The 18,341-nt window shown below is 41.6% G+C and overlaps 1 protein-coding gene across 8 annotated transcripts in view; it reads left to right on the top strand.

Annotated features, from left to right (window-relative positions):
* Positions 1 to 10,023, top strand: part of tfeb (transcription factor EB) — a 37,380-nt gene extending 27,357 nt beyond the window's left edge. For 4 of the 8 annotated variants that reach the window (XM_033627259.2, XM_033627261.2, XM_033627260.2 and 1 more), the window contains 5 exons: positions 4,261 to 4,378; positions 4,528 to 4,584; positions 5,134 to 5,209; positions 5,315 to 5,471; positions 6,777 to 10,023. In XM_033627259.2, the coding sequence (XP_033483150.2) occupies positions 4,261 to 4,378; positions 4,528 to 4,584; positions 5,134 to 5,209; positions 5,315 to 5,471; positions 6,777 to 7,385 (1,017 nt within the window). In that variant the 3' untranslated portion in view covers positions 7,386 to 10,023. The remainder of the gene's footprint in view (positions 1 to 4,260; positions 4,379 to 4,527; positions 4,585 to 5,133; positions 5,210 to 5,314; positions 5,472 to 6,776) is intronic. The other 4 variants (XM_033627265.2, XM_078166257.1, XM_078166253.1 and 1 more) reach the window with 3 other exon arrangements.
* Positions 10,024 to 18,341: the final 8,318 nt, after the last annotated feature.

Genomic DNA, 18,341 nt, shown 5'->3' with positions numbered 1-18,341 from the left:
TCAGAACTTCTCGAGTTATTTTGCAGACAAACAGACCAATGCCAGCAAAAACATAACCTCCTTGGCGGAGGTAAAAAACCAAATAAGTTAAGTAAAATCTCTATAAAATAGTGTTTCAATACCCTGAGATGATTTCAGTGTCTGACACAATTCAACTGTGTGAGTGAAGTCTTGATTGGAGCCTGTATTTTATATCATTTCTTAATTATTGAAAACTATACTAAACGGACCAATTAGCAGCTAATTAAACTTTTTTTAAAGGTTCAGTTGGCAACTTTCATGAAAATAACTTTGTAGCGTATTTTTTGAAACTATTACTATATCCAGACAGTAGTACATGAGACAGACAATCTCTGGCTGCTACTAGTGTTTCTCATGGCATTTGCAAGAGTCCACTGCTCCAGAATGAAAACAGCCAATCAGAGCCATGAAGTTTTTAACACAGTGTCAATCACTACTCAGAAGAAGACCCATGACGAAAAGCAAGCTTGCGTTACGTCTTCTTTTGTTTATTTGTCTTTGATATGTACACTGTTGTTGGCAAAGGAGGGACGGGTAATTTTTTTCATTGCTGGTGGTTGATTGTGTTTGCAGTTTCTTGGAGGAGCCATGTTAGAGACTCTTCCTGGCTCTGATTACTTGTCTTTATTCAGAGGCGGTGGATTCCATCAGATGCAATATATGAGCATTAGGAGGAGGCAGAGGAACCAGATTTTTTTGCAGATTATCTGTCCTGTTTACCACTGTCAGGATAAAGTAACAGTTGCAGCAGTCTTTTTTCTTTTATAAAAGCTGCCTACTGAATCTTTAGGGGAAATACATTTTTCAGTAGACCTAAAAAAGACCCTTTGTGCTTTAGACAGAGTACATTTGCAATGCAACATACTATATCCATGTTTTGGGTTGGTTCGCATGGGTCAAACACCTTGAATGCATCACCTTTAAAAAACAGCACATACATTCTCTAATGTTGTATTTAGGGAATATGTAGTATTGTTAGGCCGTCATCCATTTCAGGTTGTATTTTGGGCCCAGTCTGCCCTAAATGAGTCATAGGGTTGAATCTGCAGAGTCATCAGTACTCAGATGTTGGAGTTTCCAGTAGTTTCTGTCATCGCTGTTCCTGCATCTGTTCAGTCTTTCTCTGTCTTTATCATGCCTGTTGGTGTTACTAGGGATACTGAGTATACTGTATATTTAGTGTTGCGAGGCAACCATTGTGATTTTGCTCTAAGCCTGCTTTCCTGGTTGCCAGTCTGTTCCTGCATGTCCTCATATGTCTTTATGTACCTTCACACACATACACAAACTCACAAACATGCAGGAGTGTATAATTGACTTAAACACTAAACATTCCACCCTAAAACTTTGCTGGACATAGTTAGCATCTGTAGAGAAGCAAGTCGGACGAGGACTGTACAGTGCTTTGTGTCTGAGGGAGCAAACTCAGAAAATTAACAATTAAACTGCCAGCAGTTAGAGTTCAACTTGTTTACAAGATATTCGGAGAGAGAGGGAGTTGGAGAAGGAGAGGGGGAGGAAAAGAAGGGAGGAGGGAGAGGGGGATGAGGGCAATTTGTGCAAGGGAAAAACAGGCTGAAAGTCCAGTTAGGGGAAAGTTCACTCCTGTTTGGTGGGGAGCGGAGGTAGAAGAAAGACAGGATCGGTGCCGGCGAGGTCAGTCTCCCAGGACAGGGGCAGCGGTGGCAGAGAGAGCTGTGCATGCTGCTGGTGTCTGAGAGAGAGAGAGAGAAAGGAAGACCGCTGTCCTAGTGAGGGAAGGAGTAGAGGATGAAGGAGATGAGTAAGACCTATGCCATTGTGGAAGTTATTGAAGGAGAACAGATTCAGCTGGTAAGCCACTGAAACACTGTTTGTCAAACTGTTGTGTGAGTTGTAGGACTTTCGCTCAGAGTGAACCACAGAGATGCCTCTAACTCCCAGCCTTGGGTCCCTGATTATAGAATGAGCCACAGCATTGGAGGTTGGGTGGGTGAGGTTTTTCGATCTGTATTTTCTTTATGCACATGATGGGGGGTTCTGCAGGACTGTAACAAGAGTTCTTGCATGTTTGAGTTGATAATGAGAGTCATATTTAGAATCACCATGCAATTGAAGTATGAATATAAGCAGGTTCATCCAGTACAGACTCAGCTCACTGTGTGGTCGTCCATCTGACTCACTGCTTCCCAGCTGTGTGTGTATGAGAGAGAGAGGGTCACCCCAACAGCCTCCTGCAGATTTATCCGATAGTATGTCCTCTGTGGTTGATGTGTTCAATCAACGTGAGTGTGTCTGCATGTGTTTGAATGTGTGTGTACTTCTCAGTGATTGATTAGATTAGACGATTGATCAACCCTGAGGATGATCAGTATGTGAAGCTAGCACAATAAAGCAACTGAGAAAGAGAGGAGATCATTACGTTTATTGTGCTGCATTTTCAGAACTTATTACCAATGCTGTGTAAAGTCATGTGTATTAAAACACTGGAAACAAAACGCAAAGCCTTATTGGTGACTGACAGACCAGTGAGCAGGACTCACCTACTAATCCTGATGGGGATTAAAGTAGCAAACTCCATGGAATTCTTGGAATCTCGAAGTTTAGCAAAAGCCGGGAACACCACTGAATACCAGGCACAAGTCAACAGTTCAATGCTTAAGTGTGCACGAGTGTGTGTGGATGGTTACACTGAGCCACACTCAGTCCCAGTCACGCTTGCTTGTTCAATTGAATTAGATGGGCTCTTATTTGAGGGGGGCATTGTGAGAGGTGGGCTGCCTGGCCGTGGAGGAGGCTGGGAGTAAAAGTTAATTTATGTCATGTGTTTTTTAGCAGAATACATAATAGGGTCAGGCATTGTAAACTGATTTTATGTAGGATTTAGTCACTTATGTTGATACACAGGTTTGTTTTTAAAACTTACATTAGAAAGCAGTTAATGTCAGTTTTTTTCCAGCTGTATTATGTTGTCGAATGTGTTGAAGATCAGCTATAAAATTTAAGACGTGATTTTCCAAATCTTAACAGCTTAACATGCAATTACAATTTGCAAAGTTGTAAACCATGGCAATAACGTTTCCTCCTCACTAGTAAAGATGCATACGTAAGCATATTCCATTCACTTACATTTATTCATACATTCACAACTTGAACTTGTTTATTTAATAACAACATAATAATCACATGGGCAAATGTGAAATCAAATGGGCAGATTTTTTTCTCAAGTTAATGCATTATGCCTCTGTAGATTTATACTTAATCTCTGCATTCTTTCGTGAGATTTTTATACAGAGCATACCATTTGCATACAGAAGTAAACCTAGGGATGTGTGTGTGTGTTGTGTGTTTATGCATGTGAATGTGTTTGATCTCACAGCTCACACAGTAGCCAACAGATAACATATCTTTTCCTTTAAGTTCTTTATCTCTCAGGCCTCATTAGCAGCGTCATATTTGCCCTCGCCTCAGGGAGTCAGATGCAATTTTGTAACGAGGCATAAAAAGTGCGCCGCGCTCAAGCTATACAGTACAATTAAACGGAAATCACGTCTCTTTAGGAGTCCATAGAAAGGTAAATCACAGATTTTGCGCAACGTCTAAAGTGCAGGAGAGCACTCGGCAAGTTTGAGTTCAGGAGCTGAGAGAATCAAGCCATAAAGAGAGATAAGGTCGATAGGATGATAGTCAATCATTGCTGTGTGTTTGGCAGGCTCTACAAGGTGTGATATTACTGCATTATCTTCTGCTATCTGTTCTTTACAGCCCACTAAACACGTATGCTGACTTTATAAAGATACTTACCAAGGTGTATGGAGCTGTAAATGGGTAGTCTGGGGGACAGAGAAAAATGATCTAGATTTAACAGCAGTGTTTTATGCAGCACTATTTTCTGTTTTAATTACTTCTTAAAAATGTGATTAAGTTCAACATTCAGTCCTTTCATATCCTAGTGAAATCACAATACAGCTTATTTCTTATGATGTGACATCATGTTTAACTCATTGAATAACTGAGGGCTTTTGAAGAGTTTCATTTACAACCACTCTGTTCATGGACAACAAAGATTTGCAAAGAGAAAGACATGAATGCTTTTTTTTTCATTTTACTTGCTTCTTTCTGCTCACATAATAAAGGCATTTTTAAAAAGAAAATTGAAAGTGATGATTGTTGGTTTGCTAAACATGCATATTCATTATGTGTATGTGTGACTGTGTGTGTGTGTGTGTGTGTGTGTGTGTGTGTGTATGTCCTCCCCAGCTCCCCCTGTCCAGCAGTCACCTGGATGTGTATACAGGTCCGGGGATGAAAGGGCCAGCCATTGCAATGACCAGTAACTCCTGTCCCGCCAATCTGACCATCAAACGAGAACTGTCAGGTGCGAAAGTCGGAGTAGTGCACTTCACAAATCATATAAACTTGTGCCTCGTCCTGTAATTCATGTTACGGTTTTTGTTGACACCACTGATAAGTGGCACAATGGCACACAGTTTCAGCCGCATGTTAATCACCTTTGTTTTTGCAAAGGCACAGAAGCCCGTGCGCTGGCCAAGGAGAGACAGAAGAAAGACAACCACAATATGAGTAAGTCTTTCCCTTATCAGGCTCTGTACCCAAATCCCAAATAGTGTACTTCTTTTTCTACTTTCTCATGACAATACCCACACACACACACACACACATACACACACACACACACCATAATCTGTCTCTTGCAAAAACAGTTTTATATAGCCTTGTGCTGAATTAGCTGACATAGTGCAACTAGTGGGTGGATGGTTAACCTGGTAATTTCTGCTGTCCTTGCACTTAAGTGTAATTGCCTGTGACTGTGTGTGTATGTGTGTGTGTGTGTGTGTGTGTGTGCGTGCCCTAACATTCGTCCCTTTTTATGTCCTTCACCATGTATATCTAGTATGCACTGATCTATACTGTACTTTCATATGCACTATAATACCAGCCCTGTGTCATGTGCACTGTGTGTGGATGCAATACATGCTTAATATCTGACTTTTGTAACACCAAAGGCAGTTCTTTTTGTTTCATGTTTCATGCCTTTGATTTCTCCGCTTTATTATCCTCATTAAGTATATTCCTCTGTCTCCCCTTTGTCTTCTGTTTCCTCCTCATCAGTTGAAAGGAGGAGGAGATTCAACATCAATGATCGTATCAAAGAGCTGGGCACCATGATTCCCAAAACCAATGACCTGTGAGTTGCATTATAATGCTGTATTTTCAGTGTGGATAAAATATTTGAATGAATTCTGTTGCCACCAGTTACTTATCTGTGGAAATGGCCTGTGTATACTTATTGTGTGCACAGTGATGTGCGCTGGAACAAAGGCACCATACTGCGGGCGTCTGTAGAGTACATCAGACGCATGCAGAAGGATGCTCATAGGTCCAGAGAGGTGGAGAATAACTTTAAAAGGATGGAGATGGCCAACAAACAACTGATGCTACGCATCCAGGTAACACACCTATATGACACACACACACACACACACACACACACACAATTAGACAATTACAGCAAATACACAGACTAGTGTTAATGTTAATGTTAATATTAATATTAATAGTCCTGTGTCAAATATCCTCATTAGTTTTCATCGTATTTAGTCAACCTCATGCCTTTTTTTTTTTTTTTTTTTTCTTATTTTTTTTCTTTTTTAGCTTATTTCACAGAAGATTTTATCTTATCATCATCTGATGGAAAAAACACAGGTTGAATGAATACTTCCACCGCAACCCCAAATTGGTCTCTCCTGAGTTAACCCCAGACACACCAAACTGACATTAGAGAACAAGAAGCGATGAGAGCCCCCTGCTGGGTCACCTCATTTCGCTGTGCCAAAAAGTTGCACATGAACACATCAAACTGTTGACCAACAAGCACGTGGTCTGTGCCTGTGTGAGAGAACATGTCCCTCCACACCAGCAGACGGCAGTCGTCTGTAATTGCCATTCAAAAAGGGAAACTGTCTTGATGCTAGTTAAGTTCCAGGAAGGGGGGTGCTGGCTTTTTTTTTTCTTGCCTGTGTGTCCTTGTGTTTCAGTCTGCGTCCCCTCTCTAAATTCATAGTCTTTTTCCGGGTCTAGGAATGCACTGAGGCAGAACTCTTCTGTTTTTTCTTCAGTAGTGGAGTTTGTGGAGTTTTGAGTAGGGGGGTGGATAATTGATTAGTCGATCCGATCAGAGCTGATCTGATCTCATCAGATTGATGGATAAGAGCAGCAGCAGTTTGCTTTAAGTGAAAGCAAACTTTTAGACCCAGCACAATCAAAGGTTAGGTTTTACTGTCACTGCGCTTGAGATTAAGCACTCTGGGCATAGAGTACGCTCTGCACTCCGAGAACAAGGTTCAATGAATAAGCAAACGGTATACATATTCTAGTAGCGCCCCTGATGAACACCAGGGCAGCTACAAATAAATAAATGTGTGTAAAACCCTGTATTTATATATTTAGGTGCACTTTAAACTGTTAAAAGTTAAGATAGTGTTCAATTTCACATTCAAATTAGTCTTTGCAATAAAAAACATGCCATTGACACTCACTCTCTGTGCTTTTTTTTCTCTGCATAACTGACCACTTAATGATTACTTATTGCATGCTAATATAGTCCCAGCCGGGATGTAATGACGTTAGTGCTATCTTGTCATCGTCTTGTCTTAGTCATGGAAAAACAAATAATTTTATTTAGTCATACATTTTGTTAATTACATTAACACTAATCGAGACTGATGATGTTTCCCTCTGCCCACTGTCTACAGGAGTTGGAGATGCAGGCTCGTTTACATGGCCTGCCGAGCAGTAACTCCCCCTCCACCCTGAACTCCGCTGACCTGATGGCTTCTTATATAAAGCAAGAGACCAGCCCAGAGGAGAACCTCTCCCACCCCCAAGCACAAGTCCACCCCCAGCCCCAGCACCTACCCCAGAATCAGGCTCATCCCCAGGCCCAGCAGCACCATTTCCTCCCACAAACCCACCTCCACCACCAGGGCCAGGTTCAGCAACAGCCCAGGCAGCTGCCACCGCTCCACCAACACCTGCAGCAGCAGCAGCAGCAGCAGCAGCAGCAGCAGCAGCAGCAGCCGCCCATCCAGTTCCCAGCTGTAGGCAGCTCCCAGCCTTTTGACTTTAACCAGGCGCTGGACTTGTGTGATGGGATACCCGGCTTCTCAGACGGCATGTCTGGGCTGGGTGACCTGGGCGGGCTGGACGTCCAGGGGAGGAGAGGTGAGCTGGGCTTTCTGATGATTGACGAGCCCTTGTCCCCTATGGGAGGAGACCCGCTGCTCTCTGCCATGTCGCCTGAAGCCTCGGTCGACTCCAGCCGCAGATCCAGCTTCAGCATAGAGGATGGAGACGTACTGTAGACACATGCGTACACATTCACTCACACACACACAAGCACATGGAGAGGTTTGCGGTAAAAACGGTGTAAAAATGTGATGGTACATGAACGCAACACAACACGTATACAGCACACACAGCAGAAAGGAATCAGCCACCAGACTTCATTCACCCATCACACACTCACACACATCACACAGTTTGAACATACAACGATGACACTCATTCGTGTCATGATTATCTCCCTGTAACGGCGCGATCAAAAGAAGGTACACAGCCCTCACACATCTGAAACTATTCCATATAGTTGCACACTCACACACACACACACAGGTTGCACACACAAGTGCATGTGAGATAAACTGAGCAGCTTGAAACTTTGCCCAACAGAGCATTTACTAGAGGTGAACCAACAGCGCCAGGTCAGGAGTTATATAGCACACTTGGCCTTGTTTCCATAAAGGTGGCTCTGAATCATAATTGAACAAGGGACAAAACCAGCAGTTAATTAGATTGAAGTTATCAGATACAAGGACAACCAAGCGCATTGTCTCACTTGATAGAGGACAAGTTATTTTCTCCTTACATCAACCTCTTTTAGTAACCATAAATGATTGAATGAACGATAGAGAATAAAATGGAAATAGCTTCATGGTCCTGCATGCATAATTTATCTTAAAGGGGATGCAGTCCAGTCACATTGTTCTCTTCCTCAGTCTGTTATTCCAGCGTTGGCTTGTGCCTCTAGCACCAGCTGTGTGTCGTTTGACAAAGATCTGTGTTAGCCTGCTAAGCTGAAGTATGTTTCTCAAGTGTCCGTGTTTTAGGAAACATTTTAAATCTCAGACAGATAATCCATCTTAAATTATTGCATCCACCCTACTTTTAGCTATAATTGTTGTCTTCATGCAAACACACACTGCTGTCCCCCAGTTTTTACCCCTACAGACACTTCACACTGTCACGACCTTGTGTGTCGTCAAAATACAACTTGTCGTCCAAAACTGTGAGGTGTCAAAATACTCAGGTACTGTAACAGAATACATGAGGCGGATCATTTTTAAGCGGTAGCAGATGTTAACCTGGACTGTGTCCAGCTCATAACCTCTATCAATGTGCCTTTTCATTTTCGCAGCTGCCGTGTTTCAAAGGCATGTTTTTATAGGTTAGCGATCCTGACCAGGGTTTAGATTTAATATCAACTTCAATTATGCCTGTAAATGCTTTAGAGTTTGCTTCTATACCATCTATACCTTTGTTGTTTCGGGAGATAAAGGTTTTATTTTTCTTGCTCCCATTAACTGGCTTTGTCAGGCCCGGCTTTGCATGAAAGAGATACAGTGACAGGGTTTAACACTGGAGAGAGGAACACAGAGAGTTTGTGTCAGCTGACAGCAGACGCAGTGTAATCTTTATTGTTTCAGCACAGCTTCAGCATACACTCGCATGCATTCATGTTCTCACCCGGTTCACAAACAGGCACTGAAACATGCAGATGCTCACCTTGCACACACACACATGCAGTATAGTGCTCACATACATACAGTGCAGCCTTAAGGCTGTTTTCAAATCAGCATGTTAAGTCTCCTGCGCTTCAGTCTCGCCCCGGATGGGTCGAGTGAAGCCGCCGGCTGCAGAGGTCAAATTCAGGGTCAAACTAAAGAGAATCTGGCTACAGTGGACATAGTGACGGTTGAGGTGGACCTGAGTTGTATCTCTGCGGCGGCAGACCTGGGGCTTGGCTTTGATTTGATATAGCTTATGATCAGTACTGATAAAGGTAGAAAAAAACTTTGATGGTGATTTCTTTTTTTTTTCTTTTTTGATTAAAAGTGTTTGTTTTCTTTATTATAGTTTGTTGTTTATTTTATCTCCCAAAGCACTGGAAACTATATTATTGTTTTGACTTTGTACATGGAAGAATTATGGAAGAAGATTTATTTCAGATGTTATATACCACTAAGCCACTTAAATGTGTTTTATTTGTATTTGTTGTTTTAGTTTTAATTCAATTTTATTCCAAACTACCCTTTCTTCTCAGAGCCATTTTTAAGTAAGCACACTGTAAAGGCACACGAGCCACCGATGTTTTATTGGGGAAGGAGTGGGGCCTGTTTGTAAACTTCCAGATTTCAACTGACTTTAGAGAGATAAATAGATTGTGTACATTTATGATGCCATTTTTATATGATTGGGTTTTTATTTTTCTCTCTATTTTAACTTTGAATTTTGGAGCCAGTCAGAAACTTGATTATTCGATTTGATTAAATTCAAATTGCTCATTTTATGAATGTAAAATTTACCAGAGGTTTTGGTCAGACCGAAGCACGTGGCGTTTTCGCCATGCCTTTTCCCTCCCTGACTTTGGTTTCCATGGAGACTGGAAGACGACTGACTTCACATAAACTCTGAGCCGAGGACTTGTGGTTGCCATGGCGTGGTGTCACTGACTCTGTGTTGGTCTCTGTCTGTCTGCCAGAGTTGTGCCTTTTCCCCATCAGCCACAGTTTGACTGTTGTTGTACTTTTCACCCAGCCAACACTCCAAAGAGCTGCTCAGGCCTCCTCTACTCTTCCACTAGAGGGCGCTCTGCAGAGCAAACTACACAGGGAAAAGTGGTTCTGATTTTACTGAGAATATAAAATGTTTTACCAGAATCCATCCACTGGGTTTGAGTGTTTTTTTTAATAAATCAGACTTCAGAAGTGTGTGTGTGTGTGTGTGTGTGTGTGTGTGTGTTTGTGTGTGTGCGTGCGTGCGTGCGTGCGTGCGTGTTTGTGTGACATAGGTTATCATCAGGAACAAATGTAAGACTTAAAGCACAGTTGACTGTGGACGGCTTGTCCAACTGGGGACAACAGCAGTGTTCTCAATTGTTAGGAGCTGATTTTGGGCTAGTGGATAAGGTAAGGCTGGGTTAGGGGTTAGTCTTCAGGAAATAAATGTAAGGCTATATAATTTTCCCAAAACCCAATTAAGTTAACAAGTGTGTATGCACTTTTATTAATTGGGTTTGGGAAAAAACTCACATTGTGGGGACTCGCCTTCTTTCTGGGGACAAATATCTGGCCCCAGTTGTTGTGTACTATGTGGCGTACACAAGTGTGATGTGGGAATTCGAAGCTGTCAGTGCACATATGTTGAGATATTATATACATATATTTGCATATTCTTAGATTCTGTTTTTTTTTATGAGGAATAAGGATTGAATTTAATTTTAAGGCTGTTATAACTAGTTTATGGATTTATAAAATTATTCTTTATTTTTTATTATTTCATCATTTTTATTTTTTATTTATATGTAATTTTTATTACTATTTCAGGCACAAATTACTACTGAATTTATTATATATTCTTTATCTTATCCTTCTTATCATTATTATTATTATTATCATTATGATATATTTGCCTGGAAACATGTCACCTTTTATGATTCAATTTTAGGCTTTATAGGGTGTTAAGGTAAGAGTAAGTCTCCTGCAAATGAGTGCAAGTCAATGCAATATCCTTCTAAAGTGAAAGGATTTTACAAGAAAATTTGGTGAATTGCACATGCATCTAAATAATGTGTATATTTCTCTTCTGCATTTAGAAATATGTCAAACACGAATGAAATTGGAGAAAAAAACTCTGGGAAATATGGCTGATCTGAGATATAGATTTTGTTACAGTGTAGATATGTACTGTCATTAGTCAAATGAAGGATGATAAATATAAGTGATGTTTTTTTTTTGAGCATAACTTGTTTATGTTAATGTTTGTGTCTGACTGTCTGAGATTTTTGGCATGTATAAGCAGATGACAGATTTATTAAAGTTGTTACATGATCTATCCACCAGGGAGCACCAGAGGTCTGTATTGTAGAAGACTGTCTCCTTGAACTCTCTTCTATGATATCATTCTCAGTCACAGAAAGGACTGAGCTGCAATTAACCTTTTTAAATACTACTTAAGAACCCAATCTAATTTCAGCTTGTTCACAGATGGCAGGTGGAGTTGGGTGATGCACGGTATGTTTTTATGCAGCAGCAACTGTTAGAGCTATTACCTGCATTTTTTTAGTTTAAACCCTTTCATTGAATCCCAGTATAGCAGCACAGCACTCCCAGTATGCACCTTCAACAAGGAGAAATGTTAAAAAATCAAATTTATTGGCGCCAATTTAGTAAGATCAGCCTATTTGCTTGGAGGTGGCGGCCTTCACGTTTCACCTGCCTCCTTTCTTTTGGCCTCTTCCCTCCTCTTTTGCAGCTCTTTCCATCATTTCCTGATGTATTAGTCCAGGGCTGCTTCAGGATGATCCATAAAACCATTTAACAGCCTTTCTTAAGTTAAATCGCGGTAATCTTATTCCTCGTCCACACACATACACACACACACACTAGCTGATGCCGCAGAGCATGTTAAAGTGTAGTGGTGGTGTCTGCAGCCCATCCACAGGCCCATTCTCCCGGGTCTTTATGATGCTAATGTACTCCCCAGTCTAATAAATCCCTGTAGAGCTGCAAAGAGGAGATCTTATGGCTCACTCCGATCGCCACCTTTTCGCCCAGCTCCCTCTCCAACACACATACACACGCTGCTATTACCGCAGCAGAAGTGCCTGCCTTGCACTTCCACAGATACTTGGGTGGCTGTTTAGTAAGAGGGAAAGAGGGGAAGGGTTGAGACAAATCAAACATGAAGGTGCAATTTAAGAGACGTTGGCACGGGAGCACAGAGTTCGGCCCTGGCGTACAGTAGTGTGCTGCTTGTGGAGTGAGGGGTAACACACTGAGAAACACTCATCATTTCTTTTTCTGACGGTCGAGCCTCTTGAAGTGGGTTTGGCACAGCACCTTGAGCACTGCCGTGACCTACAGAGGGTTGAGGAAGAGGGAGAAGTAAAATAATCACTGAGGTTTCTCTTAATGTTCAACAAGGAGCTCCATTCAGAGCCCAGGATGGATTCTTTATCGGAGTAGGGAGAGATGACGCCTCATTCTCTCCTCCAACCAATCCTCCTTTTCATCCTTCCTCCTCCTCACCCCAACGTCTCCATCTACCTGCCCCACCACCCTCCCTCCCTCCCTGCCTCCCTCCATAGTCTTCTTCTGGCTGCTGGGCTTGGTGTGTGTGTGTGTGTGTGTGTGTATGAGTCCTCCCTCTCTCCCAGGGGAGCAGTGTGTCACTCAGCTTGAAGCCCACAGAAGAGAGGTGAAAGGGGGCTGATTGAGCTAATTTAGCCCCTGGATGTGAGAGCAGGAAAGGCCTCACCCTCTGCTAATAGACAGACATCAAAATGGAGATGAGGGGGGAATGTAAGGAGGGAAAGAAGAGAGGAGGGTGGGAGGACCATAAAACTGAGACGACTTTTTGATGGATTTATCTCTTTTTGTCCGAGGGGATGTGGAGAAAACTTTTATGAACACTGAGTGACATTGCGAAGTTGGTAAAGGTTTATGTGTGTTGCCTTGAATTAAAACCTGCTGATATTACTTATTGATCCGTCCTCCTCCATTAAGATACCGTCAATCACAGTCTACTTTATGATCTCTCCTGCTCGGGCCACTCGCCGTACATTCTCCCTGACAGGCAGACTGGAAGTCACACCAATAATACCGGCTTTTACCACACAGATGGAGATTGGAGGCACTTTTTATAGCCTCTGCGGGCATACGTACTCCTGTAGGACGCGATGGCCCGCTATCAAAAAGCCTCTAATGATGATGGCACGATGACACAACATTGATTTTAGCCCCATAATTCATCAGCACTGCAGATTCAAGTTTGTTCTGAAGTTTTTGGGGCACCTCTGAAACTCTTTCTTTAAATCTGTTTCCAAAGTTATTCAATGTTTTAAGCAGATTTAGGCTGTACACAGAATGTGTGTTTACATACATGGGTTCACAGTTCAGAACATGTATGCTTTTATCCAGGGGCAAGAAAATGTTGAGCATCAAAAGAACAATTTCTTGCATTCTGGTGAAATTTCATGCAGCATTTTTTTTATTGCAGGGGATAAATGCACATATTCTAAATATTGAGGGGTATATGTCGCCTGCACCCCCCCAAGTCCACACCTATGATTTTATCCATACTGGATCTCAGCCGAGTGTTAAAAGGGTTAAATAAAGGCAGTCACACATTGCAAAAGTGGTGTCAAACCCCATAGCTCACAAACACCCATCACACAGGCAAGGTGACTAATCCTTCTCCTTCCTTCTTCTTTCCCTCACATTCCCTCACTAACCACCTCGGCCTCGGTGCTGACGCCACGCACCCCCCCCCCCCCCCCCCTGTCCTTCATTCCCACCTCTCCTGCCCCTCTTTATTCTGCCGCACCTTTGTCCATCTTCCTCTACATATTTAATACTCCTCGCTGACTCCCTTCAACCCCTCATGCCTCCATTCCTGAAAGAAAAGGAGCTCAAATTGGCTGGAGAGATGAATAATGTCCCCGCCATTAACAGTGGCGTGGAAGGATCAGCCTTTTCATGTGTGCAGAAGTGAAGAGATGAGTTGCAGGAGAGGTGGTGGTGGTGGTGGTAGGCCGTGGTCTGGGTCTCTGCTGTTCTTTTTAACTTTTGCTCAGACTGCAGCAGAGGAAGACGCAGGAGGGAGAGGAGGATTTACTGTGCTGCATGTAGCCTGCACAGAGTGGGATAGTTGTGGAGAAAAGTGCATGAACTGAGAGTCAGGTACTGCAGCAAATTCAGTTTAAAATCTAAAAACTAATCCATAACTAAATAGTTGAGTCTTTAACTTTTGACTCCTCTGAAACAGGCATAAAAAGAAACAGCTGTGAGAACTTTGATTGATTTTTTTTCCCCGCAACATCATGAAAAATAAATTAGAAATAATTCCATCGTCGCTTCTTTATTGATGAAATTCAATTTTGCACCAAAATGAAGTCCATGTATCCTGGGCTCTCCTCAGATGCTATTAAAAAAGTGTCTCACCTCCTAAATGGCCAGTAGGGGGAGTGAGTGGTCCACAGCACAGTGAATGCAGACATAGACAAGGCCTGACTGACATTTCTTAGCACTGAAAATGAATATGTTGTTTGGAATTGCGGTGAATGTCATCCACTGACAGAAAGAGCATCTGGTGCAACCTCTGTAAAATTAAGACATGGTGTTGTCTCTAAATTCCAGCGGCAGGCTGCCCGGGAACATAATGGGCAAACTGTTGTGGGGCTGTTTGAATGATCCAAGATGGAATATAAATACTGTAACATCTCTTAGTTTTGTGGGCTGGGTGCAGAGCTGCTAAATTAAGCTTATCAGTATTAAGATAAATAATGCGTCTGACACAGAATTTGTCACATTTTGAAGGTTAACCGCTCCATCCTCTCCTCTGGCAGCTGATGGAGTGCCTGTGAGAGTGATGAATCCTGCATCATGTCTTCATTGCAGGTTTCTTCCCCCCCCCAGACAAGGAATTCATCTCGTCAAATGATGGACAATATCATCGTCCTTGACAACCCAAAACCATGAAGATTAACTAATGGTCTGACGCACAGGATTCATTCAAACATAAGCTCCTGACATCTATTTGTTCTTTTGCCGTGTTTGTTTCTCTATCTGCCAATCCATCCACCCAGCCATCCACTCATCCATTCATCCATCCACCTCGCAAATCCTCTTCCATTTGGTGTTGTTGTGAGCGAGAAGCTGTTTCGCTGAACTTAAAATCTGAAGGTCGCAAAGATTTTTTTTCTCCCCTCTCTCCATACCTCCCTGAAAAGCAGCGTAGATTATACAGCCTACAGCTGTTATCACATTTATGCCCTTCTTCAAGCTTCTTTTTATTCTCATCCTCTCTTCTCCCGCCTTTCAGAGACCTGAAGATAACGGCACGCCACATGACGCCATTGTCCTCCCAGTCTCTCTCCCTCTCTCTCGTAGGTGGAGATTTAAAGTTCTGTTTTAAAACTGCCACTGTTCCAATCCTACTTAACCCCCTCCTCCTCCTCCCCCTCTTGTCTCTCCCCCTTCCTCCTGAGTATACTACCTAACCCCTCTGAACTTCAGTCAGAGTTACTGAAGACCCAGAGTACACTGGGGAGTCAGCTACACCGCTGAGAGAGAGACAGAGATAGACAGAGACTTAGCTGCCTGCTATTCTACCACTCTCTCCGGTAATAAGAAAAGTTTCTGTTCTTTTCTCTGTTGCAGCGGGGAGATAAAACTAGGGATCACTCGCACTCACATGCACTTTTGCTGCACACACACCTACACTTGTATACACGCTCAGAAACGCACACAATCTTGGAGAGGCACACAGCAAATTCAGAGATATTTGAGACACAAAATGGAGGCACAATGCAGAGACAAACTTGTACCCCCGCACACACACAAACCTCACCCTCCGAGCTCTTCTGACTCTGTTGTACAAACTCGTCCGAACAAAGAGAACCAAACGGTGGGAGAAAAAGAAAAAGAAACAAGTTTAGGCTGTAAGCGGCTCGAAAACCTGATTCGAATTAGAGGGCGATTTTCACAAAGGTCAATGTATTCAGCTGATATCCTAAGAGGGAGGAAATTTAATACCCCTCTTTGGTTGAATTAATTAATTATAATATTAGGCTAGCTCTAGGGGCCCTTTTCTTCAGTGATTAAGTGAGCACATATCTTTAAAAGACTGTGTTGGTCTCTGGGGCCCTGGGCTTCTGAACCTTGGGGTGAAACAGAGAGAGATGTATTATACATGAGAGGACGGAGAAACACAGACCAGTCTGCTCACCTCTGTGGCAAGACACACCGTGTTCCTTATTTAGACCTTCGGTGGCACTCGTCTTTCTTTGCAGAGGCGCTTCTCTGTCACCCCCCTGCCCTGCTCTGGTCCCCTCAGTGTTCGGCTCAGTGGGGATCGAGTTTAAATTCTTCAAAAACAGGTTAGCACTCCCCTGTACCTGGTCTGCATCTTTGCATCTATGTCTGCAAAGGGAAAATAGGAACACCACCAAGTACTCAGATCCTTTACTTAAGGAAAAGTACCAGTACTACACTGTAGAAATACTTTGTTACAAGTAAAAGTCCTGCATTGGAAAAGTTACTTAAATAAAACCACTTAAAAGTAAAAGTGCTCAATGCAAAAAAACTACTATCAGTCTGTTACATTATTATTACTCATGCGTTAATGTAGAAGCAGGATTTACAGGTGGAGCTCATTTAAACTATTAATAAATGATTGTTTTCATTATGGGTTCATTTGCTGATAATTCTCTCAATTGATCAATTAATTGTTTGGTTTGTAAAAATTCAGAAAACAGTGAGAAATACTGTCACAATTACCCAGAGCCCAAAGGGACACCTTCACTATGTTTGTTTTGTCAGCCCAAACTTTTGCAACATTTCTAATATAATATAATTATCAAGATAAGAAAAAGAAAAAGCAGCAAATCCTCATATTTGTGAAGCTGTAACCATGAAATGTTTTTGCTCTTCATATGTTTTGTACTCACAGATCTTAATTTGTAAAGTAACTACTAACATAAGCTGTCAGACAAATGTAGCCTTGTGGAGTAAAGTATAATATTTCTCTCTGAATATAGTGGAGCAGAAATATAAAGGATAGCATGGAAGAAAATACTGCAGTAAAGTACAAGTACCTCAAATTTGTAGTTAGGTTAAGCACTCGATTAAATGTACTTAGTTACAATCCACCACTTCCCATAATGTAAAAACACTGCATTATGAGAAAAAAAGTCTTAAAAACAAGGAAACATCAGCATTAAAGTCTGTCAGAAGTAAAAGTACTCATTATGCAGACAGGTCTCTTTCAGAGTGTTACATTATTGATGCATTAACGTGTAAGCAGCATTTTAATGTTGCAGGTTATCCAGGTGGTGTTAAGATTAAATACATAGTAATGGACATATTTAAATCGTATTTCTTATTGTTGGTGCACATTAGTTACCCATTGTTTTAATGTTTCTTAATATTTTTTTCAGTGGTGGAATGCAACTATGTACATTTACTCTAGTGCTGTAGTGAAGTACAGTCATCAGTACTTTACTTGAGTAATGATGCATCTGATCCACTATGGAGAAATTTTGACTCCACTACATTTATACTACCTACAGTTTCTACCTACTTCAGATTAACATTTTGCACACACACAAAAATACATCTAATAAAATATGCATTGCTATAGATTATTAGACTATCGAACAGTGTATAGAGTTGGTCAAATTAGCTCCACCTTGCCATTATTAAAATACTAATAATATTAGAATAATTAATAAATACAACAAATCTTACTGATTTGTCAGTCACCTGTGAAACACTTTAGGCTGTAAGATTGATTTGATACAGTTCTTTTTACTTTAATTATAGTCTGCATGTAAACGTATTATGTAGCGTCAGCTCTAAGACAAATACAGGGTAACACTTTATTTGAATAGAGTATTTGTAACATTTCAACAGCCTATTAGTTGGGATTCAACAATTCAACAATTTGGCTTTATTCTGTAGATGCTTAACAGATTATCTATAGAGTATATGTGACAGTTCATGAACATATCAACATATTTTCAGAATAATTTAGCTGAACTTGTACTATTTGCTTTACATGTGCATAGATTCTAAATAGAGTGAAGTAAACAGTATGGTATTATTTACCTCTGAAATGTAGCGCTGTAAAAGCATAAAACTGCACAAAGTGAACATACATACAAAAATAAAGTACCAGTAGGCCTATTTCAAGATTTTATTAGACTCTAGTAAATCTGCTTGGTTACTATTCACCTCTGTATACATGTATGCAGGTATGGTATGTGTCACCCTGAGCATGTGCTAACCCCGATGCTGACCCAGCTGGGAGCCTCTCACCTGTCAATCATGTCGAGCGTGTGTGTGTGTGTGTGTGTGTGTGTGTGCGTGTGTGTGTGTGTGTGTGTGTGAGAGAGTGACAGGTCTTTGACATCACGTCTAAATCATGGTTACTTAATGGCTGTTCGTCTCTCCAACACAGGTTGATGATAGAGACAAAGA

The sequence above is a fragment of the Epinephelus lanceolatus genome, chromosome 1 (genome assembly GCF_041903045.1).
Source record: "Epinephelus lanceolatus isolate andai-2023 chromosome 1, ASM4190304v1, whole genome shotgun sequence".
Taxonomy (NCBI): domain Eukaryota; kingdom Metazoa; phylum Chordata; class Actinopteri; order Perciformes; family Serranidae; genus Epinephelus; species Epinephelus lanceolatus.
Note: the sequence above shows the minus strand (reverse complement) of the source record. Positions and strands in the feature narration are given on the sequence as shown.